This window comes from Equus caballus, chromosome 11 (genome assembly GCF_041296265.1).
Source record: "Equus caballus isolate H_3958 breed thoroughbred chromosome 11, TB-T2T, whole genome shotgun sequence".
NCBI classification, from domain to species: Eukaryota; Metazoa; Chordata; class Mammalia; order Perissodactyla; family Equidae; genus Equus; species Equus caballus.
In genome coordinates, this window is record NC_091694.1 from 6,122,898 (window position 1) to 6,147,264 (window position 24,367).

At 39.6% G+C, this 24,367-nt stretch overlaps 1 protein-coding gene across 6 annotated transcripts in view; it reads left to right on the forward strand.

Annotated features, from left to right (window-relative positions):
• The window catches only part of ACOX1 (acyl-CoA oxidase 1), a 24,660-nt gene extending 398 nt beyond the window's left edge, over window positions 1-24,262 (forward strand). Inside the window, exons 2-15 of one of the 6 annotated variants that reach the window (XM_070226890.1) lie at window positions 177-336; window positions 4,725-4,885; window positions 11,253-11,413; window positions 13,301-13,408; window positions 14,614-14,733; window positions 14,877-14,992; window positions 15,395-15,564; window positions 16,508-16,670; window positions 17,115-17,305; window positions 17,567-17,746; window positions 17,881-17,986; window positions 18,118-18,261; window positions 18,407-18,613; window positions 20,304-24,262. In XM_070226890.1, the coding sequence (XP_070082991.1) occupies window positions 4,821-4,885; window positions 11,253-11,413; window positions 13,301-13,408; window positions 14,614-14,733; window positions 14,877-14,992; window positions 15,395-15,564; window positions 16,508-16,670; window positions 17,115-17,305; window positions 17,567-17,746; window positions 17,881-17,986; window positions 18,118-18,261; window positions 18,407-18,613; window positions 20,304-20,354 (1,782 nt within the window). In that variant the 5' untranslated portion in view covers window positions 177-336; window positions 4,725-4,820 and the 3' untranslated portion in view covers window positions 20,355-24,262. The remainder of the gene's footprint in view (window positions 1-176; window positions 337-4,724; window positions 4,886-11,252; window positions 11,414-13,300; window positions 13,409-14,613; window positions 14,734-14,876; window positions 14,993-15,394; window positions 15,565-16,507; window positions 16,671-17,114; window positions 17,306-17,566; window positions 17,747-17,880; window positions 17,987-18,117; window positions 18,262-18,406; window positions 18,614-20,303) is intronic. The other 5 variants (XM_001494513.7, XM_003362487.5, XM_070226891.1 and 2 more) reach the window with 5 other exon arrangements.
• Window positions 24,263-24,367: the final 105 nt, after the last annotated feature.

Here is a 24,367-nt window from a genome sequence, read left to right on the forward strand (position 1 = left end):
TGGCCCAGCTTTCTGGGAGCCAGGACCACCACTTCCAGGGGCGGCCTGTGGCGGGGGGTGGGGATCGCCCATCCCGAGAGGGGCCCTGTGCCCGCGACTCTGAAACCAGCTGTGATTACGGGAGGTCTAATGGAGCCCTGAATTCTGTCTCCCTCTTGATGCCCTTTAACTCCCAGAGAACCTGATTCTGAAAGACCCCGACTTCCAGCATGAGGACTTGAACTTTCTCACTCGCAGCCAGCGTTACGAGGTGGCTGTGAGGAAGAGTGCCAACATGGTGAAGAAGATGAGGGAGTTTGGCATCTCAGATCCTGATGAAATCATGTGGTTTAAAAAGTAGGTATGCCCTAGTGTAGATCAAGTGCCTGAACCCAAACTTTAAATCCATGGTCTATGGTGTCCTTTTTCATCATGCTTGGCGTTTGAAGGCTCAAACTGCACGTTTTCACGCCACTTTAAAGTTATATGTGTGGAAAATAATGTTTACGTTTGTATTTAAGCCTTTTAAACGGATGACCTTTGTAGAATGCTGATAATTAATGGAGATGCTGCAATTTTCATTCTCAAGAATCGTATAGATTCTTTCGCCCAGGCATCTCAATTTTGAGTGATTTTTTTTATCATCATGTAAGGTTTTTTTTTTTCAATTTTGAGTGATTTAAATGCAAAATGACTTTGCTCTTTGTAAGAAGAAGGCCTGCTAAATTTAGAAGCTGAATTCGGAAGGATTTTTCCAGTTGCAAGACCAAATATTTGAGTATTTTGGAGCAATAACACATTGTATTTTCTTATGATGGTGTAGCTCTTGAGTTTAAAATAATGGAAGATATGGGATGGGTGAAGAACAACATTAGTGAAACCGCAGAATGAATATAAAGTAGTCTAAGAACCCAGCATTGTTGAATGTGGTGGCAGTGTTTAAATGGCTCGGTTCGTGTGAGACCTCATAAAAACATGCCTTGGTCCTAGTGCTGAAAAGACTATGTCCTTTTTTCAGACCATCTGTTTTCATCAATAAAGGTTAAATAATATGAATGGTGTATATTTAAGAACCAAGAAAAATGAAACATGTTGTAGGTTCAAACTGCCTTTCTGTAGTAATAGTTATTTCTGCCTTATACTGCTGCCTCTAGTACATTTTGTATCGAATTCTTTTCAGTCAGACCTAGTTGTTATTGTGGAGTTGAAATAATTTACTCTGGCCCTTAGGACCACCCTCAGAACTCCTTTCCATTTTAGTTCTAAAAATACGATTTATTTATTTTTGGCGGCCCAAATCAGAGTAGTTATTAACTTCCAAATGCTCTTCTTTATTTTTAAAGTTTGTAACTCATGGCTGTGGGGATATTGAGGTAGAGTAACTCCCAGAAGATTATATTTCTGAATTACCTGAGTAGGGTTTGTAAATTTTTAAAAATTAGTAATATTTTATTCTTTCTTAAAGTAACATGAAAGAAGACATGCATCTTGTTTTGCTTTTCAATGGTTGGTGCAGCGTGTTTCAGAATGTGGTAGAAGACTTCATAATCTGTGGTAGTTCATATGCGTGAAGTCATGATAAAAGAGAGCAAAGTCCTTTAAGTGGATGAAAGATCAGTGGACAGCAGCCAGTTGTTTTATTTATCATTTTTCACAGTACAGACCTTGCTCTTGGGGAAATACAAAGTACAAACTTCAACACACCCTTTGACATCCTTCCATTATCCCAGGATATGACAGGGAGATCAACTTAAGATGGAGAAGAGGATTGAAGATTAATCTTGGCAAATATTGAAAGCCCTCAAGTCTAAGCCACCCATGAGTTGTAACTCACGTCCACGTTTATATAAACTAAAAGTTAACTGTGACATAGCGTTAATTGTGAGATGCATCGGATTTCTTATATGCTAAGATTGGGGGGAAGAGGGGATGCTGGAATTGATGAAATACAGTAATATTTCCCTTCCTGTGAATGTTGGGCATTTCCTGGTCTCTTACGTCCATTTCTCCTATCACAAAATAAAATTCATATATGAGAATATTTGGAAGTTGACTGAATATTAGTAAAATACTTTGAGATTTCTCAACTGCAGCAGTAAAAGAGCTTTTCTCACCAGTCCTTGAGAAAATAAGACCTTGCTGTTTGGGGAATATAAAAGTTGTTTTCCTGGTCTCCCTTCCTGAGATTTTGTCTTTTAAAATTCTAATGAGAATCAGTAGTGGTTTTGTCATCCTTCTCAGGTAAAGCTGGTTCCTGGAAAAGCGTCTTCAGGAGGGATTAAACGTAACTTTAAAACAAGCACTCAGATTTTGTTTTTAAGTTGATTTTCAAGTGACCTGAAAAAAAAAACTCAATATGTTTAAGAACATAAAGATTTAACAGTCTTTATTTTGTGTCAGATATTTTTCCCTCTCAGTTTCCTACAATTATTTTGTGTCAGCAGCACCGTTTTTTAAATCCAGAGGACTTGCCTTCCTAGTTTGCTCGTTGGGATAGGAGTGTCTTACATTTCCACCATTTTGAGCACTTAAGTTACTGCTTTTATTTCTCAGAAATTCTTGTATGTTCATGTCCTCTCTACTTAGGAATGAAAGGAGATAGATAAATACTTGTTGGTTTTAGTGAGACAGGATTGTTACAAGAGCATGCTGTGGTGCTCTCGCCTTTGACAGAATGATTTCTATCCATCTACCTAATCAGCTTTGGCTCCCACTTCAGTGAGGTGGGGTGTGTTTTGTGAATGCCTCACTTCTCTGCAGTACGGCAGCAGTTTACTGGGAGGTACTAAGAAACCAATTACCTTGCCTCTTCTGTTCATATCCTTTCTTCTCTTTTCCTCTAATCAGTTTAAATTAACATTTGGTACTGGTGTAAAAATCTAGAATCTCAGAGTTAAAAAGCATTCTCAATATTGGCAAGCCCAGTCACTCCTTGGGTGCTTGCGTCTATCCCCAGCATCTCTGAAAGTTGATCTTCCACCCTAAACCTTTTTGTAAAAACCATCAGCAGCAAAGAAAACTTTTTTTTTTTTTGAGAAAGATTAGCCCTGAGCTAACTGCAGCCAATCATCTTCTTTTCGCTAAGAAAGACTGCCCCTGAGCTAACATCCATGCCCACCTTCCTCTGTTTTATATGTGGGAGGCCTACCACAGCATGGCGTGCCCAGCGGTGATGTCCGCACCCAGGATCGGAACCATCGAACCTCTGTCCGCCTAAGTGGAACGTGTGCACTTAACCGCTGCACCACTGGGCAGCCCCAAAAACATTTTTTATGATGCTAATGAGAAGCTTTTATTGTTATTTATATATGACTTGGAGCACACAAGTCATTCTCTCTGGAATCTAATGATTACATTAATTCATTTTGACTAGTTAGAAATACTAATATCTAACTTTGTACATGGAGAGAATTGTTGTTTACAAGTAGATTATGATTTCTGTAAGGCAGAAAAGAAAATGGGATAATTTGTCTAGTACTTATTTAGAAAATAGGACAAGAATGTCTTGTTTATTGTTTCTTGTTTCTTTGAAGGTGGTGGGATGGTTTCGGGGCCTCCTTAAAAGTGAATTGGCCGCCTTGCCCCCTCCTTCCTTTAATTCATGCTCTATTGTACAGACCAGAATTAACTGGTGGTGACACAGCTTCCTATTCATCCCTTGAAAAGTCATGAAGATCAATTAAATGACATTTATTTTGTACTTTAAGCTCTTTATATAGATAGAAAGGACAAAATAGACCCCTATAAAATCTATAACGCGGCGTAGCCAAGGCTGACTAGTGTATGTAACTTCTATTTTGACTATTTCACAGATTCCGTTTTATGAGAAGATAATTGTGGACTGAATTTCATTATGGTTAGAGTTCCCTTAATCTGGAGTAATGTTCAAAGACCATGGGAAATAAATTTTTTTTCTTTTTTTGAGGAAGGTTAGCCCTGAGCTAACATCTGCTGCCAATCCTCCTCTTTTTGCTGAGGAAGACTGTCCCTGAGCTAACATCCGTGCCCATCTTCCTCCACTTTATATGTGAGATGCCTGCCACAGCACTGCTTGATAAGCAGGTGCATACATCCGCATCCAGCATCCCAACCAGCAAACCCCGGCCGCCAAAGCGGAACGTGTGAGCTTAACCTCCGTGCCACTGGGCTGGACCCTGGAGATAAAGTTTTCACATGCTCACATTACCTACTTCACCATCTGTAAACTCTGAAGGCCTTTAGAGATCTCTGCTCCTGCCCTGGAATATAGATTTACTATCCTGGAGGTTTGCTTCGGTTATGTGGGGAAAGAGAGTTTAAATTATTCTTAGAGGAACTTTTGTTAACAGCGCTACAAATAAGTGTTCTGTGGAGTTCCTTTTGATTTTCAAAACAAATAAAACCTAAAGTAAAATAAAACCAAACACATACACATACTCGAAAAAATCCAGCTAAGCAAACCAACAGATAACTTCAAAACCAAAAACAAAGGGGTTTTAAGGCCAAAACATGGGTAGAGTTGCTTCCTGGATTAATAGAATTAAAGAGGAATTCTGGCCCTGAAGTGCCTAGCAGGGAAGAGATACCACTGGATTCTGCTATTGGCCTTTTAGGGAGTAAAATGGTAAATTTTACATTTAATTTCATAAGAAAGGAATTTCAATTTTCCAAACCTTCCTTTTAAGGGCCATGCTGTTTGGCAGGAGTGGGTGGTAGAATGCAGTTTCCAGAGTACGGCTGAGCTCCTTTTCTTTTCTCTCCTGTAGACTGCATTTGGTCAATTTTGTGGAACCCGTGGGCCTCAATTACTCCATGTTTATTCCTACCTTGCTGAATCAGGGCACCACTGCTCAGCAAGAGAAATGGCTGCATTCATCCAAAGGACTCCAGATAATTGGCACCTACGCCCAGACGGAAATGGGTCACGGTTAGTCAATGTTTGAGGGTCAGTGGGTAACCCACCTCAGGACTTCAGTCAGCAAATGACTCCTGGCATTCGTTTTTCTCTGCTGCTACACATTTGGGATTTTGTTTTTACTTTAATTTTTTTCTATTTTTTATTTATTAATTTTTTGTTTGTAGGAAGATTAGCCCTGAGCTAACATCCTCTGCCAGTCTTCCTCTTTTTGCTGAGGAAGATTGGCCTTGAGCTAACATCTGTGCCCATCTTCCTCTACTTTGTATGTGTGACACCTGCCGCAGCATGACTTGCTAAGTGGTGCTAGGTCTGCACCTAGATCTGAACCTGCAAACCCCAGGCCACCGAAGTGGGACGTGTGAACTTAACCGCTGTACCACTGGGCTGGCCCTGGGATTTTGTAAATTGTTAAATCTTAAATAAAATCCAGCCTCTCATTTTCTCATAGGTCATCTCCCCATAAACTGGTCCAGGACTCTGGCCTGAAACACCCTTTGGTGTTTTTTTTTTAAAGCCTTTTACTGTTGCTATATATGCCACGTTTTAATGGATGTTGAGCTCTTTAGAAAGATGAGGTTGAAAGTGTGGCAAAATTGTTTTGGTGTCTAATTATTAAAGACTGTTGGAAATTCTTGAGAGTATTAATGCCTCAGCAACATCTGGAAGATGCCTCTCTGCTTAAAGTTAAAGATGTGGGGGGTTTTTGTTTTGGTGAGGAAGATTGCCCCTGGGCTAACATCTTTGCCAGTCTTCCTCTATTTGGTATGTGGGACGCTGCCACAGCATGGCTTCCTGAGCGGTATGTAGGTCTGCACCTGGGATGCAAACCTGCAACCCCTGGGCTGCTGAAGCAGAGTGTGCAAACTTAACCACTACACCACCAGGCTGGCCCCAAAGATGTGGGTTTTAATGGGGGCAGAGGGTTAGAGCAGGTAAGTGTCTTATCCTTTCATTGCCCACTAGCAGAGTTATAAGGAGGTTTGGAAAAAGTCCATGATTCTCTTCATTTCACTCCAACAGTCTTTTTATATGTTGTTTCTATACGTGTCCTTGGACTTTGTATTGCCAGTAATTTTGGAGAAATTGTTCCTAAATGCCTGGCTACTTTCAAACAGTTTTGTGTTTGGTCCTAATGTGAAATAGGTTTGTTTTCATAGACAAGGCCATTGGCAGGTTTGAGCGTCTTGAATATGAGCTCCCCAGTCTCATTCCTAATTATAGTGCTTCCATTATGTAAATAAAGGAAGAGAAAGACAAGGGACACAGATATCAGGAAAGTTTCACTTTTATGTTTGATGTGGTGCTTTTTGATTGTGAAATGGTGTTAGGAAATGTTCTTTGTCATAATCCCCATGAGGACTGCGGATTCTGGTGGTGACGTGTTACGAACACCCTACCAAGCACTCAAGACTTTAGCTTCAGGACGGCCAATGCGGAATAAGAGCCTGAAGAAGGGCATCCTGAGGGAAAGGCGGTAACACTCACACAGTCTTTCTCTCTTGGAGACAAAGGGTGGACTGGTGTGTATGTTTCGTAACCTTGAAATAACTTTGTGGTACAAAACCCTTTTATTCTTTTAGTATTCATTATTGTAGAATTTATTTGACTTAATAATCATGCTATTCATAGGAAGCATAAGATGTAAATTATTCTGAGGCTAAATGGGTCTGATTTGTATGTCTCTTGTTGGTCTCATCCGTCTGCCTCTGTTTATAAAGTACATCGCAAATATATATTTGCTAAATTTTGAAAGAGAGGAACAAACAAGAACTGGAACTTTGCTAGTTTGAGGAGCCCAGAAATTGGACTAAGGTCCTATGTTCCTCTGGGTCAGTGTGCGTTTGTGAGAGTTTTCTGTCTCTCATTGATCCTATTTTTCAGAGATTTTCCTCTATTTGAGTCAATTTTGTCTTAATCTCTATAGTTTATTTTAGAGAACAAAGTTGTAAGATTAGGTCTTGTCTCTTGATAGAATTTTGTCAGATCACATTGGTGTTAGTTTTGCTTTGTCAACTGTATTCTTTTCCAGGGTAGCCGGTCAGTGTATTGGTTAATTTGCTGCATGTGACAGTATAACCTTGTATAGAATATGTGGAAAGTCCTTCAACATCAGAGAAACCGGCAATAGAGCCACTTATATAGGATGAAGATTTGACAGTTAAAATTCTGAGACTTTGGAACACTGAGTGGTCAGCAATGGTGATCTGAAGAGTTCTCACAGAATTAGCTGTAACTTTGAGTTTGGGATTCTTTCACTTCCAGGTAGCTGCTGAGAAGTGCAGAATGTCAGTATTGCTCAGGCTCATTCCAGGATCCTCAAGAAGCTTAAACTTCAGTCACCTGCAGAAAGTCTCAGTGGCCAGTTTTGCCTCTTCCCTCTAGGATGTGTCTTCCCTTCTCCAAATACAACCCTGTCTCTTTAGGCGCACAAATGCGGACACACATTTGGACTGTGGGTCTGTGAGCCTTAATCAGAGGCAGAGGTCTGGGCTGAGGACACTCCGCTCCATGGGGTTCTGGTGTTGAACGTGATCCAGTGTTAATCAGCCTCACCATGTGTTTCTGCGGGTCACAAAGCAGGTAGTGTGTTTGGTCTTCACGGATAATTGATCATTTCATGTTCTTTCTGTCCGCTTCGTAGGGATTCTCTGTGCCTTCGTTTCTCTTATTATCATTATTATTACTATTATCATCATCATCATCAAGGAAAGTAGAGCTTGTGTAATACATAGTTATCATCTTTCAAGATCACTGTGTGGTTTCTTTGCAGATTCCCATCACTAATACTCAAATATGAAATAAAGTGCCTTCCTTCCTTTGAAATTTGAAAAATACATAGTAAACTTGATTTTGTAAGTCACTAATCTTTCTCCCCTGCCTCTTCACTGCTCTCTCTCTGACGGTCTCCTGACCTCTTTTTCCTGAGTGATTCTCTTCCCCGTTGGACTTCCCATGAGTCTTGCTCCCTGGGTATTTGGGCTATTCTAATTTCCCCACTATTAATAACAATATGAACTTCTTTACAGAAACTGTGTCTTTTGGAGTTATGTCTTTGGAATATCTTTCTCAGAAACGAATTACTGCATGAATATGGTTACTTTAAATTTTTTTGCTACTTTAGTATATACATCTAAGAGTTAAAATTTTTAATTTTCCAGTGCTAGTGAGCCTGGATGTTATTACGTGTTTTGGCTTAACCGTCTGCATTTCCTATGTATAACCTGAGTTTTTCTCCTTTGGGTATTGATTGAAAAGAATCTGCATATTGATCTTATATGATTATATTGTATCCTTCCAATATTTTTTCTGTTGCCTTCTGTTTTGTTAAACATTTTGGCCTTAGTATTCAATGCATCCTTCTCTGAGTAGGTATAAATTTGCTTCTTCCCCTATCTTGGATAATTACCTTCTATTTTCTTCCAGTTTTTTTGCTTGATTTATGTTTAATACTTTGACTTGTGTATGACGTAGAGTGATGAATGAATCTACTATTTTTATGTTTATTAACTAGTACCTCTTTTCCCATTGTTCTTTCTGGTTCATCTTAGAATTTTATAATAGTTTCAGTTTATTTCTGGAACCTTAAATATGTTGCATTGGTTTGTTTGTTTTTCTCCTAACATCATAAGTTTTGGCTCATTGTTGCTTCATAAGATATTTTAAAATCTGATAGGGTTTAGTATTATTACGTTTCAAGATATATGTATTTGGTGTTCTTGCATACTTATTCTTCTAGATGAAATCTGATCTCAATTTTTCAAGTTCTAAAATATCTTCTACAGGAATTTAAAATCCGTGTTACATTATATCCTTACGTTTTCTTGGGAAGTGTTTATTTAGTCCACTCAACCAGGAGTTAGCGATTTCTCTCCTGTTATTCATATCTTCTTTTATTCATCCTATTAGGATTTATATTTTTTCATAATTAAATCTTTAATATCCTGAACTAAATCACTTAAGAAATTTCAGATATTTTGTTGATTTTGTAAATTGCCTTTCTTTTTACTGGGGTTTCTACTTGAATAGTCTTAATAGATAAAAGTACAGTGATTTTTTTTTTTCCTTATAGCCTACAGCCTTTCTAAATTCATTTATTATTGATGATATTTTATTGTTGTTGATTTCCTAGGGTTATAATCATGCTGTTCGTGGAGATGCTGTTTTGATTTCTTCCTTTCTCGTGTATTGTTAATCTCATGATTTCGTCTTCAGTATTGGCTGCCAGCCTCTCCAGCCCTGTACCCTGTAGAAGGGGAGAGTAAGCATGCCTTTCGGGATCATGGTTTTAGAAGAATTGAGTCTAGTACTTCACCGAGTAAAATGTTGGTGCTTTGTAATTTTAAAATAAGTTATTTGAAAATAACATATAATCTTTATCATGCACAGCCACCTTTTTACAACAAATACTTGATTTAAGTAAAAAAACTATTCAGGTCACTTTCTCCTCGTAACATTTCTAAATTTCATCCACTTCTGAATATTCCTTATCTTAGTCGAAAAAGAGATTTTTCTCCTGCAAACGTTCTTCAGTCTCAAACAGTTTCTAGTTGTAGTAGTTTTACCCACCCTGCTGAGGGTGTGTTGCGGTGACCCTTTGTTTTCATTATTCCATAGTACAACACACTCGTGTAACCCTCCCATGAGTGATGGGGTGCTTTGGAGGAGCTCTGGTTTCTAGTAATGCAAAATAGCCTTTCAGCACTAAAAGTGGCTCGTCCCAGGCCACAGTGTCTAGTCCTAGTTCAGAGAGTTTTCTCCTTTCAGGTCCTAGGCTTAATGTCTATTTTTGTTCCTAGGCACCATTCTTTTAAAAATGGGGGGCAGTTGGCATTCCTGTTTGTGTATGAAAGGCACTCTCTCATCCCATGTGTTTTTCTGAGGATTTCAGTGGAAACTGAAACTTTTCTTTTTCTTTTGCAATGATTGTAGACTCATAGGAACTTGCAAAAATAGCGTAAGAAGTCCCGGGGACTTTTCACCCAGTTTCCACTAGTGGTAACATCTTAGGGAATTTCCCCTTGGATACTTCCAAAGATAGCTCTGGTTTTGGCAGGTCTTCTTAGCGTCCTCATCATTGTCCCCAGCCTGGGTTGTGCTTGTACGGTAACTTCCCAACTGGTAGATGTGGTTAGGTGATGAGATTCTCGTCCTTGTTTTGCCAGTAGCTTTTTGCCCTGAAGGCACTTAACTCCTTTCAGCCTTAATTTCTTTGTAGAATGAGAAAGTCTTCTACATTTTATGTGATTGGTTAGCTGAAAGCACAGCCACCCGATTGGAAGACAGAGTTGATCAGCCTCTCCTGAGCAGTGTGCCCTGGCTATTTCCCTCCTTACCTCATATGGAACAAACTAAGAGATTTTAAAACTGAAATGCTGTTTAGGTTCCTTTCTGTGATAATTAAAGCGAGTAATAAGAGCAATATAGAGTTGATTAATTTAGAGCTGGAAATTAAATAGATGCTAGTAACATGGAAAAATACAAAGGCATGTAAAACTGCTTCCCATTAGAAATAAATTCACGCAGAAGTCTCAGGCACCTGCCAATTTTAAATGGAAAAGAATGACTTTAGGGAGTGGCTTTAAAATGATTAAGATGTTTATTATCATTAGGGATAATTCCCATATAATTGTAATGAAGAACTTGTTATGCATGATATGTTATTTGTAATTTTTAATACGGTTGTCACTAGAAATTGCATGTCTTTTTTATTTCTGAAATTAATTTTTGGGATGAAGAGCACTGTCAATTTTTGTATTAAATTGTTTCAGTAGAGCATGGCTGGATATTTGTGATGAATCTGAATGAAAAGACCAGATTTATGTAAGGGATGTGCATTATGCTAGATGTTTTATGGACAAACAGAAAAGATTCCAGCCTGGAAGCATTACTGAAATTGCATGTAGGAAAAACTTTTGTCTAGGAGACATATTGTCATTCAGAGAGCTAAGTTCTCCTGTCTCACCTTCTCATCAGAGTGAATCATTGCACAGTTTAAATTCTCCATTCCATATAACCTCTTCAAATTTTTATTTCCTTTGGTTTAATTGCAAGGCTGGAATCCTCTGCCTTGCTTACGTGGTTTGTGCTGCACAGGCTTTGGAATCGGTAGCCAATCCCTGCCAAGATTAATTATTTTAGAGATGAGTAGCATAAGAAAACACTTCTTGCCAACTTAAGAAAAATGGAAATTGCCAAGAGTTTATTAAAGTTATACAGAAAGGGACAGTGCTCTCATCCATGATAAAGTCCACCCAACTAATTCATGCTTACAGAAGATTTTTTTTTCTCCTTCCCTTGCTCTGTCCGTTCAAATTGCTGATTCTCTCACACCTGCTGACTCTTCTTTCAAATGCCCATCCTCGGTATTTCTTCGAAGTTTTGTGCACCGAGGGCGGCCTGAGCCTCTGGATCTTCACTTGGGCATGTTCTTGCCCACCTTGCTTCACCAGGCAACCAAGGAACAGCAGGAGCGCTTCTTCATCCCCGCCTGGAACTTGGAGATGATTGGCACTTATGCCCAGACAGAGATGGGTCATGGTATGGTGCATTCAGTCTACCTTCTGGGTCGGGCGGGGCTCTGCAAGCTTAGCATGTATGGAGAGCCCGCCGTGTGTCAGCCATGGCATCTCCACATACTATGATCTGTTTAAACAAGATCTTTCTGCAGAGGCCAGGTTTTTCACATATGCAAGTCTTGGCATAGACATTGCTTTGGTCAGTGGAAATTAAAGTTTATGTTTTCACACAGATATGCTGAATATTTTTTTTTTTGTGGGTCACTTTCAGAAGGTCAAGAATTACAAGTTGGGCCTTATTTACTAAGTGGTTTTTCAAATTCACCGAAGTTGTATACAATTTGTGTGCATATAGAATCTGAACTGATTTTTTTTTCTTCATTACTATCTGATTACCTTCGCTACTGATACCTTAATGATCTTGCACAAATTCCAGGAGAAGTACAAATTAACGGTACGTGTGCTCTTTGACTTGCTGTAGGGGAATGAGTGGCTTATATAGCCTAATGTGCAGCAGTTTATACTTTGAACTTATTTGTACCTTGATTCAGTAAATTCAGTAAAGTTCTGAAAGTGGCTTGGCCAGAGGGTAGAACAAATAAGATAAGCTGTACTTCCAAGCAGTTGGTTTCAAACTCTGTATCTACCGCCTTTTCTTTTCTCTTTCCATCCCCCACCCACCTTTTTTCATGAACTATACGGGGCTGAAGGTGTCGTGTCTGTTCCTGTTATCATCTGATCTGAACTGGTATCTGCATTTGCCATTCGTTTGTTTCTGGCTTCTCTTTTTTTACTCAGACATTTCAGAACAACTAGTCTAGTGTATGTTTGCCACTTGCTCCTTACTTCTGTACAACTTCATCTTAATTTGATAGCCATTTTGGTTCTCTGTGCTGACTAGTATTTTACAGGATTTTCACAAGACTCAAGGTGAAATGCTCTTTGGTTCTATTGTTTGCATTTGGTACAAAATGTTTGCATTATCTATTCTGTTTCATATGTTACTTCTTTTTCTACAAAAACTGCTTCTTTGGTGAAAGGGGTCTAAGTGTCTGGGTCCTTGGTTCCCACTTGGGTAGGTTGTGGATCACACATAAACTGGCCATTTCTGTCATTCAACTTGGGTTTCTCAGCGTTTCAGAGTTGTGTTTAAAGAGGTGTAGCGTCATCAAAGCAGTTTGTAAGATTCTCAGCATTTGCTTCAGGATAGAGAGAGTGTCACTTAGAACATTTTTCTGTAACTTTTTTCAAAGAATTTTGGCACATTTGTGTTAGAATTTAAAACACAAATCCCTATCCATCTCTAGTGAACATGTGAACCTGAGAGCACTTCCTAGTCACGCTGATGGACCAGCCAGGACTAAGTTGAAGCCTGGCATCGTTGGGTGGACTTAGACCTTATTATTGGATCTTTAGAAATCCAGAAAAGTCACTATTCCAAGAAATTCTGCGTTGCTCATAATGGCTATACCTTTTTAAGCTCCATTCCATTCCAGCAATCATTCTGAAATAAATTCTCAGTTTATAAGAACTTGAGCTGGAGGCTCTTCCTGTCACATTATCTTTTTCTTCGTAGTGATACAGAGGTCCAGAATGTTGAATTGGTGTACTAAACACAATATGTATGAGTTGAAATTGGCATACTCACGACTTAGAGATGGGTTTAAAAGGGCAATTAACTTCTCTGTTAAATTCATATATTTTCAACTTAATAGGAACTGTCTGATTTAAATATAGGGAATTATGTATCTTGATTATCAACCATTTGTAGCTTGTCTACAAATGTGTTGTTGTCATTAGAGTTTGTTTTTCTCTGAGCTGCTAGAGCTTAAAGGACTGGGCAGAGGTTTTACCCCACACCTGTTTGTTCCCGTTTTCTATCTGAAGTGAATGTAGTTTATTTTCTCAGGAACTCATCTTCGAGGCTTGGAAACCACAGCCACTTATGATCCTGAAACCCAGGAGTTCATTCTCAACAGTCCTACTGTGACCTCCATCAAATGGTGGCCTGGTGGGCGTAAGTGGATTTTTATCATTTATTGGATATTTTGAAGATCTATTTTAAGATTGTATTTAGAATGTAGAGCCTTTTTGAGAATATCATTTTGAAATATAGAAAAAAATCTCTGAGTCTTAAACTATTCTAAGCTATTTCACAGTTTCTTATGGTGCATGTTATAGATATTTATACGTTTTACAAAGCACAGAAAGGACAGCTATCTTACTCAGCTTTTCTTAGTTTTTCATCTAAACATTCGCATGTGTTAGCATAGTTTCTGTAGTCATTATTTAAACTTAGTATTCCTTGTTTGGTTAGTCATTTCCGTATTGTCAAGCATTTGAGTTGTTTCAAATTTTTATTATAAACAGCTGTGACATGAAACTTACTTAATATGGTCTTCCATTCTGAGTTATTGTCTTAGGATGAATATTTCAGATGGCGTTAGTGGTTGAAAGATTTTGTTATTCGCATTATATTTTCAATATATAACATTACATTTTGGTAAGAAATAAACGAGCATGCAAAAAATAAATATTTCTTGGTGTACTAACAAAAATCTCCTAAAGCAGCTCTATCCCATAGAACTTTCTGCAGTGATGGGAATATTCTCTGTCTTTGCTGTTCAGTACGGTAGCCACTGGCCACATATAGCTAGCTAGTGAACGCTTGAAATGTGACTAATTGCCTGTAGAACTGAATCTTATCTTTTATTTAATTATAATTAGTTTAAATGTAAATAGCCACATGTGGCTAGTGGCTACTGTTTTGGAAAGCACTGCCTTAAGGGAGAAAAAGGAAGTAATTTAAATTGGTATTCTTATGGTTCTCCTAAGATTTTCTTTAAGTAAATAAAATAACTAGAAGAGAAGGTAAAGTTGCCTTTTCTTAAATGAAGGATTGCTGTCCAGTCCTTAACTGTGCACCTTAAACTGACACACTGTTACATGTCAATTATATCTCAAAAAAATATATAAAGCTTTTGTATGTATAGAAAAATGGATTGCTTTGCCAAAATTTAGTAAGTTTTAATAATCGTCAGTGTAAGTGAATTTCTTTTTGAAAACTGGGTGTGGTACTGTCATAAGGCAGACTCTCTGGGCACACTTTATTGATAGAGTCTAGTGTTATATTTAACATAGAATTTTCAAACCCATGTTTTGTTTCTGTCCTTTGAAAGTTTAAGAATGTTTGCTCACTTCTCGTTCTCTTTGGTGTTGCAGTTGGAAAGACTTCAAATCATGCAATAGTTCTTGCCCAACTCATCACTAAGGGGAAATGCTATGGATTACATGCCTTCATGGTACCTATTCGTGAAATTGGGACCCATAAGCCTTTGCCAGGTAGAATTGTTCATCCAATGTTAAGATCAAAAATTAAACTGATCAGTTTCTTCTGAAAAAAGTATAACACAACTAAAGAGGCAGGGGAGAGCCAGAAATTCCAGAGCATAAACATTTTGTGACTTTTCTTTCATCTGTGGTAGGCATTACCGTTGGAGACATTGGCCCCAAATTTGGCTATGATGAGATGGATAATGGCTACCTGAAGATGGACAATTATCGTATTCCCAGAGAAAACATGCTAATGAAGTATGCCCAGGTATATTTAGACAGAAAATAGGAGCAGAGGTGTCAAACATGGGAGTTTCAGTGGCTTTCGATAACCACAGGGTTAGAAGGATCTATTCTTTATTAGAAGGTAACGTATTTTTACTTCTGATGCTTCTTTTATTGTGACGGTGAAATCAAAAGCCATTGACAGGTGTGAAGAGCATACATATTCTGGTTTGCTAAACCAGTGGGTCTCAAACCTGGCATGCATTAGAATCACCTGGAATGCTGGTTAAGGTAGGTCAGGGTGGGGACTGAGGTGGTGTGTTTCAAACAAGTTCCCAGGTGATGCTGATGCTGCCATTTGGGGGACTACACTTTGTGAATCACTGGCCTAAAGTGCCACGTCAGTTTAACAGAAGGAAGCATCAGTTCCATGTTCTTTTTCCAGGTGAAGCCTGATGGCACATACGTGAAACCTGTGAGTAACAAGCTGACCTATGGGACCATGGTATTTGTCAGGTCCTTTCTCGTGGGAGAAGCTGCTCGGTCTCTGTCTAAGGCTTGCACCATTGCCATCCGATACAGCGCCGTGAGGCACCAGTCTGAAATCAAGCCAGGGTAAGGGTGGAGTCTGAGATGGGCTCACTACTGAAGACCTGGCTTTGACCCATTCAGATATCAAAATTCCCAGATGTGGTATAGAGAAGACGCATTGGCTATGCAAAATTAGCTGGGATGGCAGTGTACTAGGTCTGCCACTTAGAGCCTAAACTTCTTTTCTTAAGTAGAAAGATGCAAATAACCACCTTATTATTATTTTTAACCTTCTAAGAAAAACAGTAATAATGTTACTTGAGCTCTATAAATGAAATATTCAAAGTACTAAAAGAGGTTTGAAAATTCTAATTGCTACTAACAACTACGAATTGGGTATGATGAAAGTGACATTAAATTTGATTCCGTAATGTGTTCACGAACATAGTTTATTCCTACTACTGCGTTTCACTTGGGCATCACTCCCTGATAACCTTTTTACTCTTAAAAGAAGCAATAAAAAAATTGATAAGAGCAGACTTTCTTAGACGTCAGATAGTTAATTTAACCCTGCATTGGGTCTTCTCCAAAACTGTGGTCAGAATATAGTTTATTCCACCCTGGTTAGACCTCTTTACATTGCCTTCCTCCTTTGAGGTCAACTAAGTTGGATTTTGTATATTGCTATAAGATGCAGTTTCCTTAGTCATACTGGCAAGACTAAGATAGATATGAACTTCATAGCCAGGAAATTCTGTCCACCTAAGGCAGTTCAATAAGGCAGTTTAAGAGCATGGTGTTCTGTAGCCACATAGCCTAGATTTAAATCGAGACTCTCACTTATTGGCTCTGTGACCTCAGGCAGGTTCTTAACCTCTCATTTTCCCCATCCATGAAATGGGGATAATAGCTACCTCATAGGGTCTTTATGAGGATTAAATAAGTTAATATATCAAAGTGTTCAGACTAGAAGCTGGCATATAGTAAGTTCTATATAAGTGTTTATTTTTTTTCCTATATACTTTAGTGAACCAGAACCGCAGATTTTGGATTTTCAAACCCAGCAGTATAAACTCTTTCCACTCCTGGCTACTGCCTATGCCTTCCAGTTTGTAGGCGCATACATGAAGGAGACCTATCTTCGGATTAATGAAGGCATTGGCCAAGGGGACCTGAGTGAATTGCCAGAGGTACGTGTTTAGTCTCATTCACTTGTGGACACCCTTCTGTTTCATATTTACCTGTTGGATAATGTCCAGAGAAAACTAAACCTTGGGATATTATTAAAGGAATCCCTGTACTCTCAAAGATACAGAAATTTTTCTGATTGAAAGTGGATCAGATATGAAGATATGTGGGTTTTGTCTTTAAGTTTCAGAAGTACTGTACCACATTGGTCATTTGTTAATCAAAGGAAAATAAGTGGTGACTTTTTGCCAAGTAGAACAGTTCAGAAGGGAATCTTGGGAAGGTTATTAATTCGGGCCAATTAGATGACCCTGCATCTTCAGTTTACATACGTGTCAAGTGCTGTTGAAAGTGACTGGCACTGTCAGGTGAGGGATTAGTGTTTCCCTTTGGAACTGGGACTCTTAGCACCGATGTTCTGATGGCCTTGTGCTTTCCCCCTTCAGCTTCACGCACTCACCGCCGGGCTGAAGGCTTTCACCTCCTGGACAAGTAACGCTGCTATCGAAGCATGTCGCATGGCTTGTGGCGGTCATGGCTATTCTCATTGCAGTGGTCTTCCAAATATTTACGTCACTTTTACTGCAACGTGCACCTTTGAGGGAGAAAATACTGTCATGATGCTGCAGACAGCTAGGTGAGAATCTAATTCATGATTTCTCTCTCATCGAGGACGTTCCACTCCTTTTCATCGGTTCCTTTTCCCATGTTTTCTCTTCACGTTATGTTTGTTCCTGAAAGATGTAGTTTTGCCTTCCATCCTGACCCACTGTTTTTATCTTGTGGTGAGACCAACGAGTATGAAACACCTGTCTCTTAGCTTAAAGTCATTTCAGGAGTTTATTTCTGTTTCACAGAAAGTCTAGTTACTGAAAGCATGCATACTGGTGATTTTTAGGTTCCTGATGAAAAGTTACGACCAGGTGCACTCAGGAAAGTTGGTGTGTGGCATGGTGTCCTACTTGAATGACCTACCCAGTCAGCGCATCCAGCCCCAGCAGGTAGCTGTCTGGCCGAGTGTGGTGGATATCAACAGCCCTGACAGCCTAACAGAAGCGTATAAACTCCGTGCGGCCAGGTGAGCTCACCTTCCAAAGCTAGAATAGGCAGCTGTGGGGACCTGTCGGGCCAGGGGCCTAATGGAAGAGGAAGAAGGTGTGGGTACTGTTGATTGTGTCTGCCAAGCTTGAGTTTTCTTTCGTTTTTTAACAGATTAGTAGAAATTGCTGCGAAAAACCTTCAAACTGAAGTGTTTCACCGAAAAAGCAAGGAGGTAGCATGGAACCTAACTTCCGTTGACCTTGTTCGAGCAAGTGAGGTCAGCGACAGTTCTCCCCCTCCTGTCTGCCCCACCCTCCTCCCCTCTCATTTTCTTAGTGCAGAAACCCTTGTCACTGTGTGTTGAATCTTTTTCAGAGGTTCTCACTCTGCTGTTTGCTTTTTATCTAGGCACATTGTCACTATGTGGTAGTGAAGCTCTTTGCAGAAAAACTTCTCAAGATTCAAGATAAATCCGTCCAGGCTGTCTTAAGGAATTTATGTCTCTTGTATTCTCTATATGGAATCAGTCAGAATGCAGGGGATTTTCTTCAGGTAAGTATTTTCTAAGGTTAAGTCCTATTTATTATTTTTATAGAAAAATAATTGTGGTCTACTGTATGTGTGTGTGTATATATAAATACGTACCTGTCTGTATACAGACATACATGTACGTGTTTGCTTGTTTTGTTTCTTTTAGGGGAGCATCATGACTGAGTCTCAAATTACCCAAGTACACCAGCGCGTAAAGGAGTTGCTGACTGCCATTCGCCCTGATGCTGTTGCTTTGGTCGATGCTTTTGATTTTCAGGATGTGACACTTGGCTCTGTGCTTGGCCGCTACGACGGGAATGTGTATGAAAACTTGTTTGAGTGGGCCAAGAAATCTCCCCTGAACAAAACAGAGGTAAAAACAATGTCTTTTCACCTTTTGAAATTCTTCAGTTAAATATTAAGGCGAGAAAGACCTCTGAGAGCGATCTGTCTGTGGAAGCTTTGGAAGTTCCTGTGGCCACTTCAGACAATCACTTTATTTGAGCAATAGGTTCAGAAGGGAACTGGGTTTTTCCCACAGTAGGGAGGTTTTTAATTTCCTTGAGTATTTAATAACTAATTGAAATTTTTCAAACGTGTAGAAAAATAGAATACCCTGATGCACCTGCATGTCCCCTTTGTGCTGCTTCAACAGCTGTCTACTCACGTCCAGTTGTGTTTCATCTGATCCCCCAGCCCCCACCTCCTCCTCCTGGGGATTATTTTGAAACAAATCCAAGGTATCAGATAATTTTATCCATAGATATTTCAATATGTATCTCTAAAAGAAAAAGATTTTTTTGAAAAATTAACCCCTTACTTGAGGCCGGCCTGGTGGCACAGCAGTTAAGTGCGCACGTTCCGCTTCTCGGTGGCCTGGGGTTCGCCGCCTCGGATCCCAGGTGCGGACATGGCACCCCTTGGCAAAAGCCATGCTGTGGTAGGCGTCCCACATATAAAGTAGAGGAAGATGGGCATGGATGTTAGCTCAGGGCCAGTCTTCGTCAGCAAAAAGAGGAGGATTGGCAATAGTTAGCTCGGGGCTATAATCTTCCTCAAAAAAAAAAAAAAACACTTACCATTCTCACACCTAAACAAATTAATAACAAATTTTTTAATATCGTGAACTGCCCAATGTCCAGATTTCCCCAATTGACTCAATTCTTTTTTTTTCCCCTTAAATTTATTTGAATTAGCATCCAAATAAAGTCCAGATAACTTCTCCATTAAAATTATGCTGGGGGGGGTCAGCCCTGTGGCTGAGTGGCTAAGCTCTCATGCTCCGCTGCAGCAGCCCAGTGTTTCGTCGGTTCGAATCCTGGGCGCGGACATGGCACTGCTCATCAAGCCATGCTCAGGCGGCGTCCCACATGCCACAACTGGAAGGACCCACAACTAAGAATATACAACTGTGTACCCGGGGGGCTTTGGGGAGAAAAAGGAAAAATTTAAAAAAAAAAAAATTATGCTAGGGACCAGCCCAGTGGTGCAGCAGTTAAGTTTGCACATTCCGTTTCGGCAGCCCTGGAATTCACCGGTTTGGATCCCAGGTGCAGGCCTACGCACCACTTGTCAAGCCATGCTGTGGCAGGTGTCCCACATATAAAATAGAGGAAGATGGGCATGGATGTTAGCTCAGGGCCAGTCTTCCTCAACAAAAAAGAGGAATGGTGGCAGATGTTAGCTCAGGGCTAATCTTCCTAAAAAAAAAAAAAAGTATGCTATTTTAGGGGCCAGCCCGGTGGCATAGTGGTTAAGTTCACATGCTCTGCTTTGGCAGCCGGGGTTCATGGGTTTGGATCCCGGGTGCAGACCAACACACCACTTGTCAAGCCATTCTGTGGCGCATACCACATACAAAAAATAGAGGAAGATTGGCACAGATGTTAGCTCAGGGACGATCTTCCTGAAGCAAAAAGAGAAAGATTGGCAACAGATGTTAGCTCAGGGCCCATCTTCCTCACAAAATAAATAAAGTATGTAACGTTTATTTCAAAAAAAAAAGTGCTATTTTACCTTACAAGCTCTTTATCAGTAATTTCTTCTCTTTCCCGTCCCTGCAGGTCCATGACTCTTACTACAAACACCTGAAGCCACTGCAGTCCAAGCTCTGAAGTGTCACGATGATGAGTTTGGTCTGCTCCAGGAAGTGGCTCTGCTCTTCTACTCCCCTTACTCCTGTTGCACAAATCTATGTGGTGTCTTTATTGAATTCAGAGAGCTATAGAGCAAATGATAAATGGACCCCTTTCCTCTTTTTGTAAATGAAAGAGAAAAAACAGATTTCAGAGATTAAATGAAAAAAATATGTCTTTTAAGTGCAATTAACACTGAAAGAGATCTGTTAAGCATTCAGAAAAAGCTTTAAGAAATGCAGTATGACTTCCATTTATAATGCTGCTGATCCCAGTAGGCCATGACTTTTGATAATTAGTAGAATTTAACTACTAAGTAGTTAATTATTTTCATGTCTTAATTGTTAATCACTGGATATATGTGTTTTTAAGCAAAGGTATTTTTTAAGTGAGGTAGAGCCTTTCCAAGCTTTCCTGCTAAATGTCCTAGCACTTCTGCTGTGGGGCCTGGCTACAAAGCAGGACTGAAGCAAAGGGACTGGGGGTGAGAAGCTAATCAGGAAGCTGAGTGTGAGTTTGTGGTTGACAGCGTTGGCGCACTCTCTGCCCGCTTGCCCTCTTGCTGAACTATTGCTGTGTATCCTTCCCATCTGACTATTCCTCCTAGCATTTTGCCCACACAAGGACTTCTTCACCACAGGCCACTGCAGGATCATTAGCTCATGTGCTTAGGAATTCGTTTCTTATTCGAGGAATCCCTGAATTGTCTGTAGAGCACTACAGCTGCCTTTGTCTCTAACTGCTTGGGAAGGTGTAGGCAACAAGGTTATCTCTACATGTAACTTTTGGAAGCCGATGGCACGTGAGTCAGTGGTGTTTGCTCTCCCTCCTTCTCGCTCTCCTCTCCCAAAAGAGATGCTGAAGAAAGGAGAAAAAAAGAGTCACAGTTCTTTCTTAGTAGAATAAATGTAGGGAGAACTCTCACTTATGGTGATTGTAACTTTGGTGACCATATTAACTGGATTTTCTAGAACAACTTAGATTTCATATATTCCGTCATTTTGGTGTAAACCATTAAAATGCCTGGAGATTACAGTATCTGGCATTACCAAAAAAAAAGAGGCGTCACTCAGGTCACCTCTTATACCCAGGAGTAGCACAGAAAAATGCTTTGACAAACCATGTGTTCTGATTTTTAGAACAGAGAATATAATCGTTGAAACTATGGCTAAACGGTGAATGGAGGTTCCATAGAATTGTCGATCTGGCTCTGTTTTCAGTATGTTTCTAGCAGCTTTATCTGAATTGCTAAATTGTCCTTTCAGCTGAAATCCAATTTAAACAATCATTCTATATTTAATGGTTAAACATGTACCTCTTGAGTTTTTTTCCTTGAAATCAGTGTAAAACATGTCACTTGATCTTTTTTAACCTGTTAACTGTTTGTATCTGTGACATCTGCCTCATGAAACCAGTTCTAGAATCAGTCTTGAGAATGTAGTATAATTCAGCGGAAATGTAGTTGCTGTCTTGGGACCTGCCATAAACTGTATCCCAGTGGAATCAGTAATGTGACTTTTAGGTCCAGCAGAAATACTACCTGTTGACACAAGCCCTAATCTTTCTACCAAGAGAGTTAATTAATAATTGTATTAAGATTGCAGTAAAAAGCACTGTGTGTTAATCTCATTTGGGTATATCTGGACAGTACAGATTCTGGGAAATAACAGAAGGTAAATTTGAATTGCTTAATATTGACCTGTTAAATGTCGAATTGCTTCAGAATTGGTGGTGAAATACCTTATTCACAGACGCATATCTGTGGTCAGGATCTGAGCTGTTTGAAATGACGCCCCACCTAATCCAGCTGCGCAGATCTGGGTCCGTCTTTACAGATTTGAACAGCATATCGATGCTATGCAGACACCTTCACTCCAGCACCTTGAGTTTTATTTAAAAACTAAATCTGATATTTGATACTATTTTTATTAACATTGGAATGTTTCGTCTTGAACTTTATTCACTGTAATGAAAGCATAAAGGTACAATAAAACCTCACTAATTTGTACTATCAAGAGGGAAAGAGTATGCCACACACTTAGGAAGAATTTTAAGATAGAGGTTTATTAGATTTAGGTAAGACTAAGAACCAAAACATAAGGTGTGAGACCTGCCTGAGCAGATAGCTGTCCATTAGCCATCATTGCTGTGTAGCAGTATCTGAATGCGCTGGCTGATCTAGGAGCACCTATTTATTTTGTTGGCTGCTTAGTAAAGGAAGCAGCAGAGCCAGTTTGCTGTCCCTAAGAAGCCAGATTTTGCCACAGATGAGTTTGGTTCTGTTGGGTTCTTTGTAAGCTGTTTTCACAAAAAGTACAGAGATAAAATTCAACTTAGTCTTCTCTAGAATGATAATACTGAGTAGAATAAATGAGGTTTTTCTATTAGATGATAATGATATAAGCCTTTTTAGAAAGTACTCTGAGCAGTACCCAAAATGGAAAATTTGAGATTTAGTACAGATGTTTTTGCAATTTGTAATGGAGGACGGTTGATTCTTCCTCTGGTGTTTGGAGCTCTACTTTATGCTCTTCTAGAGATGTCCTGAGTTGTATTTCAGTATTTGGACATTAGTGACCTGAAAACGGTTGGTCTCAACGCCTTTGGGGCTCTTCATGTTCTTGTCTTCAGAACATAGCACTGCTAAGTATCAGCTTATCTTCAGAACATTTGCTTAATGTTGCAACATTAACTTGCTTCACATGCTTCTGAGAACTCATTGCTTGTAATTTCAGAATACATCTACCTGGAGGCATTTTATAGCTCCTAAAGTTACCGTGTTAGACTTAACTCTTGAATTTTCTTCAGTGCAGGGCTTTGGCTGGAGAAATATAAGTTCAAATTCATGATCCTAGAGTTCCCTGGGCAACAGAAATTCTTTAGTTGACTGCTGCTCAAAGTCCCTCCTCCCCCTCTGCTTTCTTTCCATCTTGTTAGGAAGGGAGAGAACTGGAAGCAGATAGTCTGTAATATCTGCGAATCATAAATGTGGAAGGTATGCCTGGGGTTATCGATTGTATTCAAGATTAGCTGCTACTGTAGCTGCAGAGAGGAGCAGTGCCAGGAAATTGATTACTCTCCTTGAGACCAAGTGTCTTGTTGATTCTCCTGACTCAAATAAAGGTTTTGATCACTTTCATGGAATAATGTAGAGATCATTTCAGCTAATTGATTACTACTCCATGCTTGGGGGATTAGACCAAGCCACACTGTAAATTACTAAAATGACTTTCATTTTAAAATAGTGGCGGAGTTTTGTTTTTAGCCATCCACACTTACACATTTTTCAGTACCTATTCCTGTAGTTCATGATAGTAAACATAGAAAACACAGGGAACCTTTGGAGTTACCAGATGTTACCTGCAAATTCTAGATTCCAAGGGTTTTGTTTGATTTTGATTTTGCCTTAAGTTTAAGTGGGCCACTGATTATCTCGGGAAGATCATGAGAAATTGGGAGTGATTTTAAGAATTATGAAGTAGAGCAAATTGCCACATTACTGTTGACTGTCATATATGATCAGCATAATCAGACTGCTGACTGCTACTTTGTAAACACCATTTTATTTCCAACCGCTGTGGATTTAAGGATAGGACTTAACATCCTTTGGCGTATATAATTACTTTGCTCGTTTTTAACTTTTACCGTTGTGGTTTGAGTTTGGTTCTTACCTGACCAGATGCATTTCGCATGTATTGTTACCCATCCCTGACTGGACGCGTCGTCCGGGGTAGGAGTAGGGAGGAGGTGCACGTGGCCAGAGCGTGGGTCGCGGATGGACGGCAGTGGCTCACCAGCACTACTTGGCCTGCGAGTAAGCCAAACCACTAACTCCCTTTTCCTTTGTAAAACTGAAAAACCTTTAATAAAATCGATAATTAACACAAGTGTTATACGTGTCTTTGTTGGGTGACGGTATTGGGTTTCATCATGGCTTCGCTGCTTTGATTTTCATGACAAAGGTCACGGCCATTTCCCTACGCTTTGGTGTG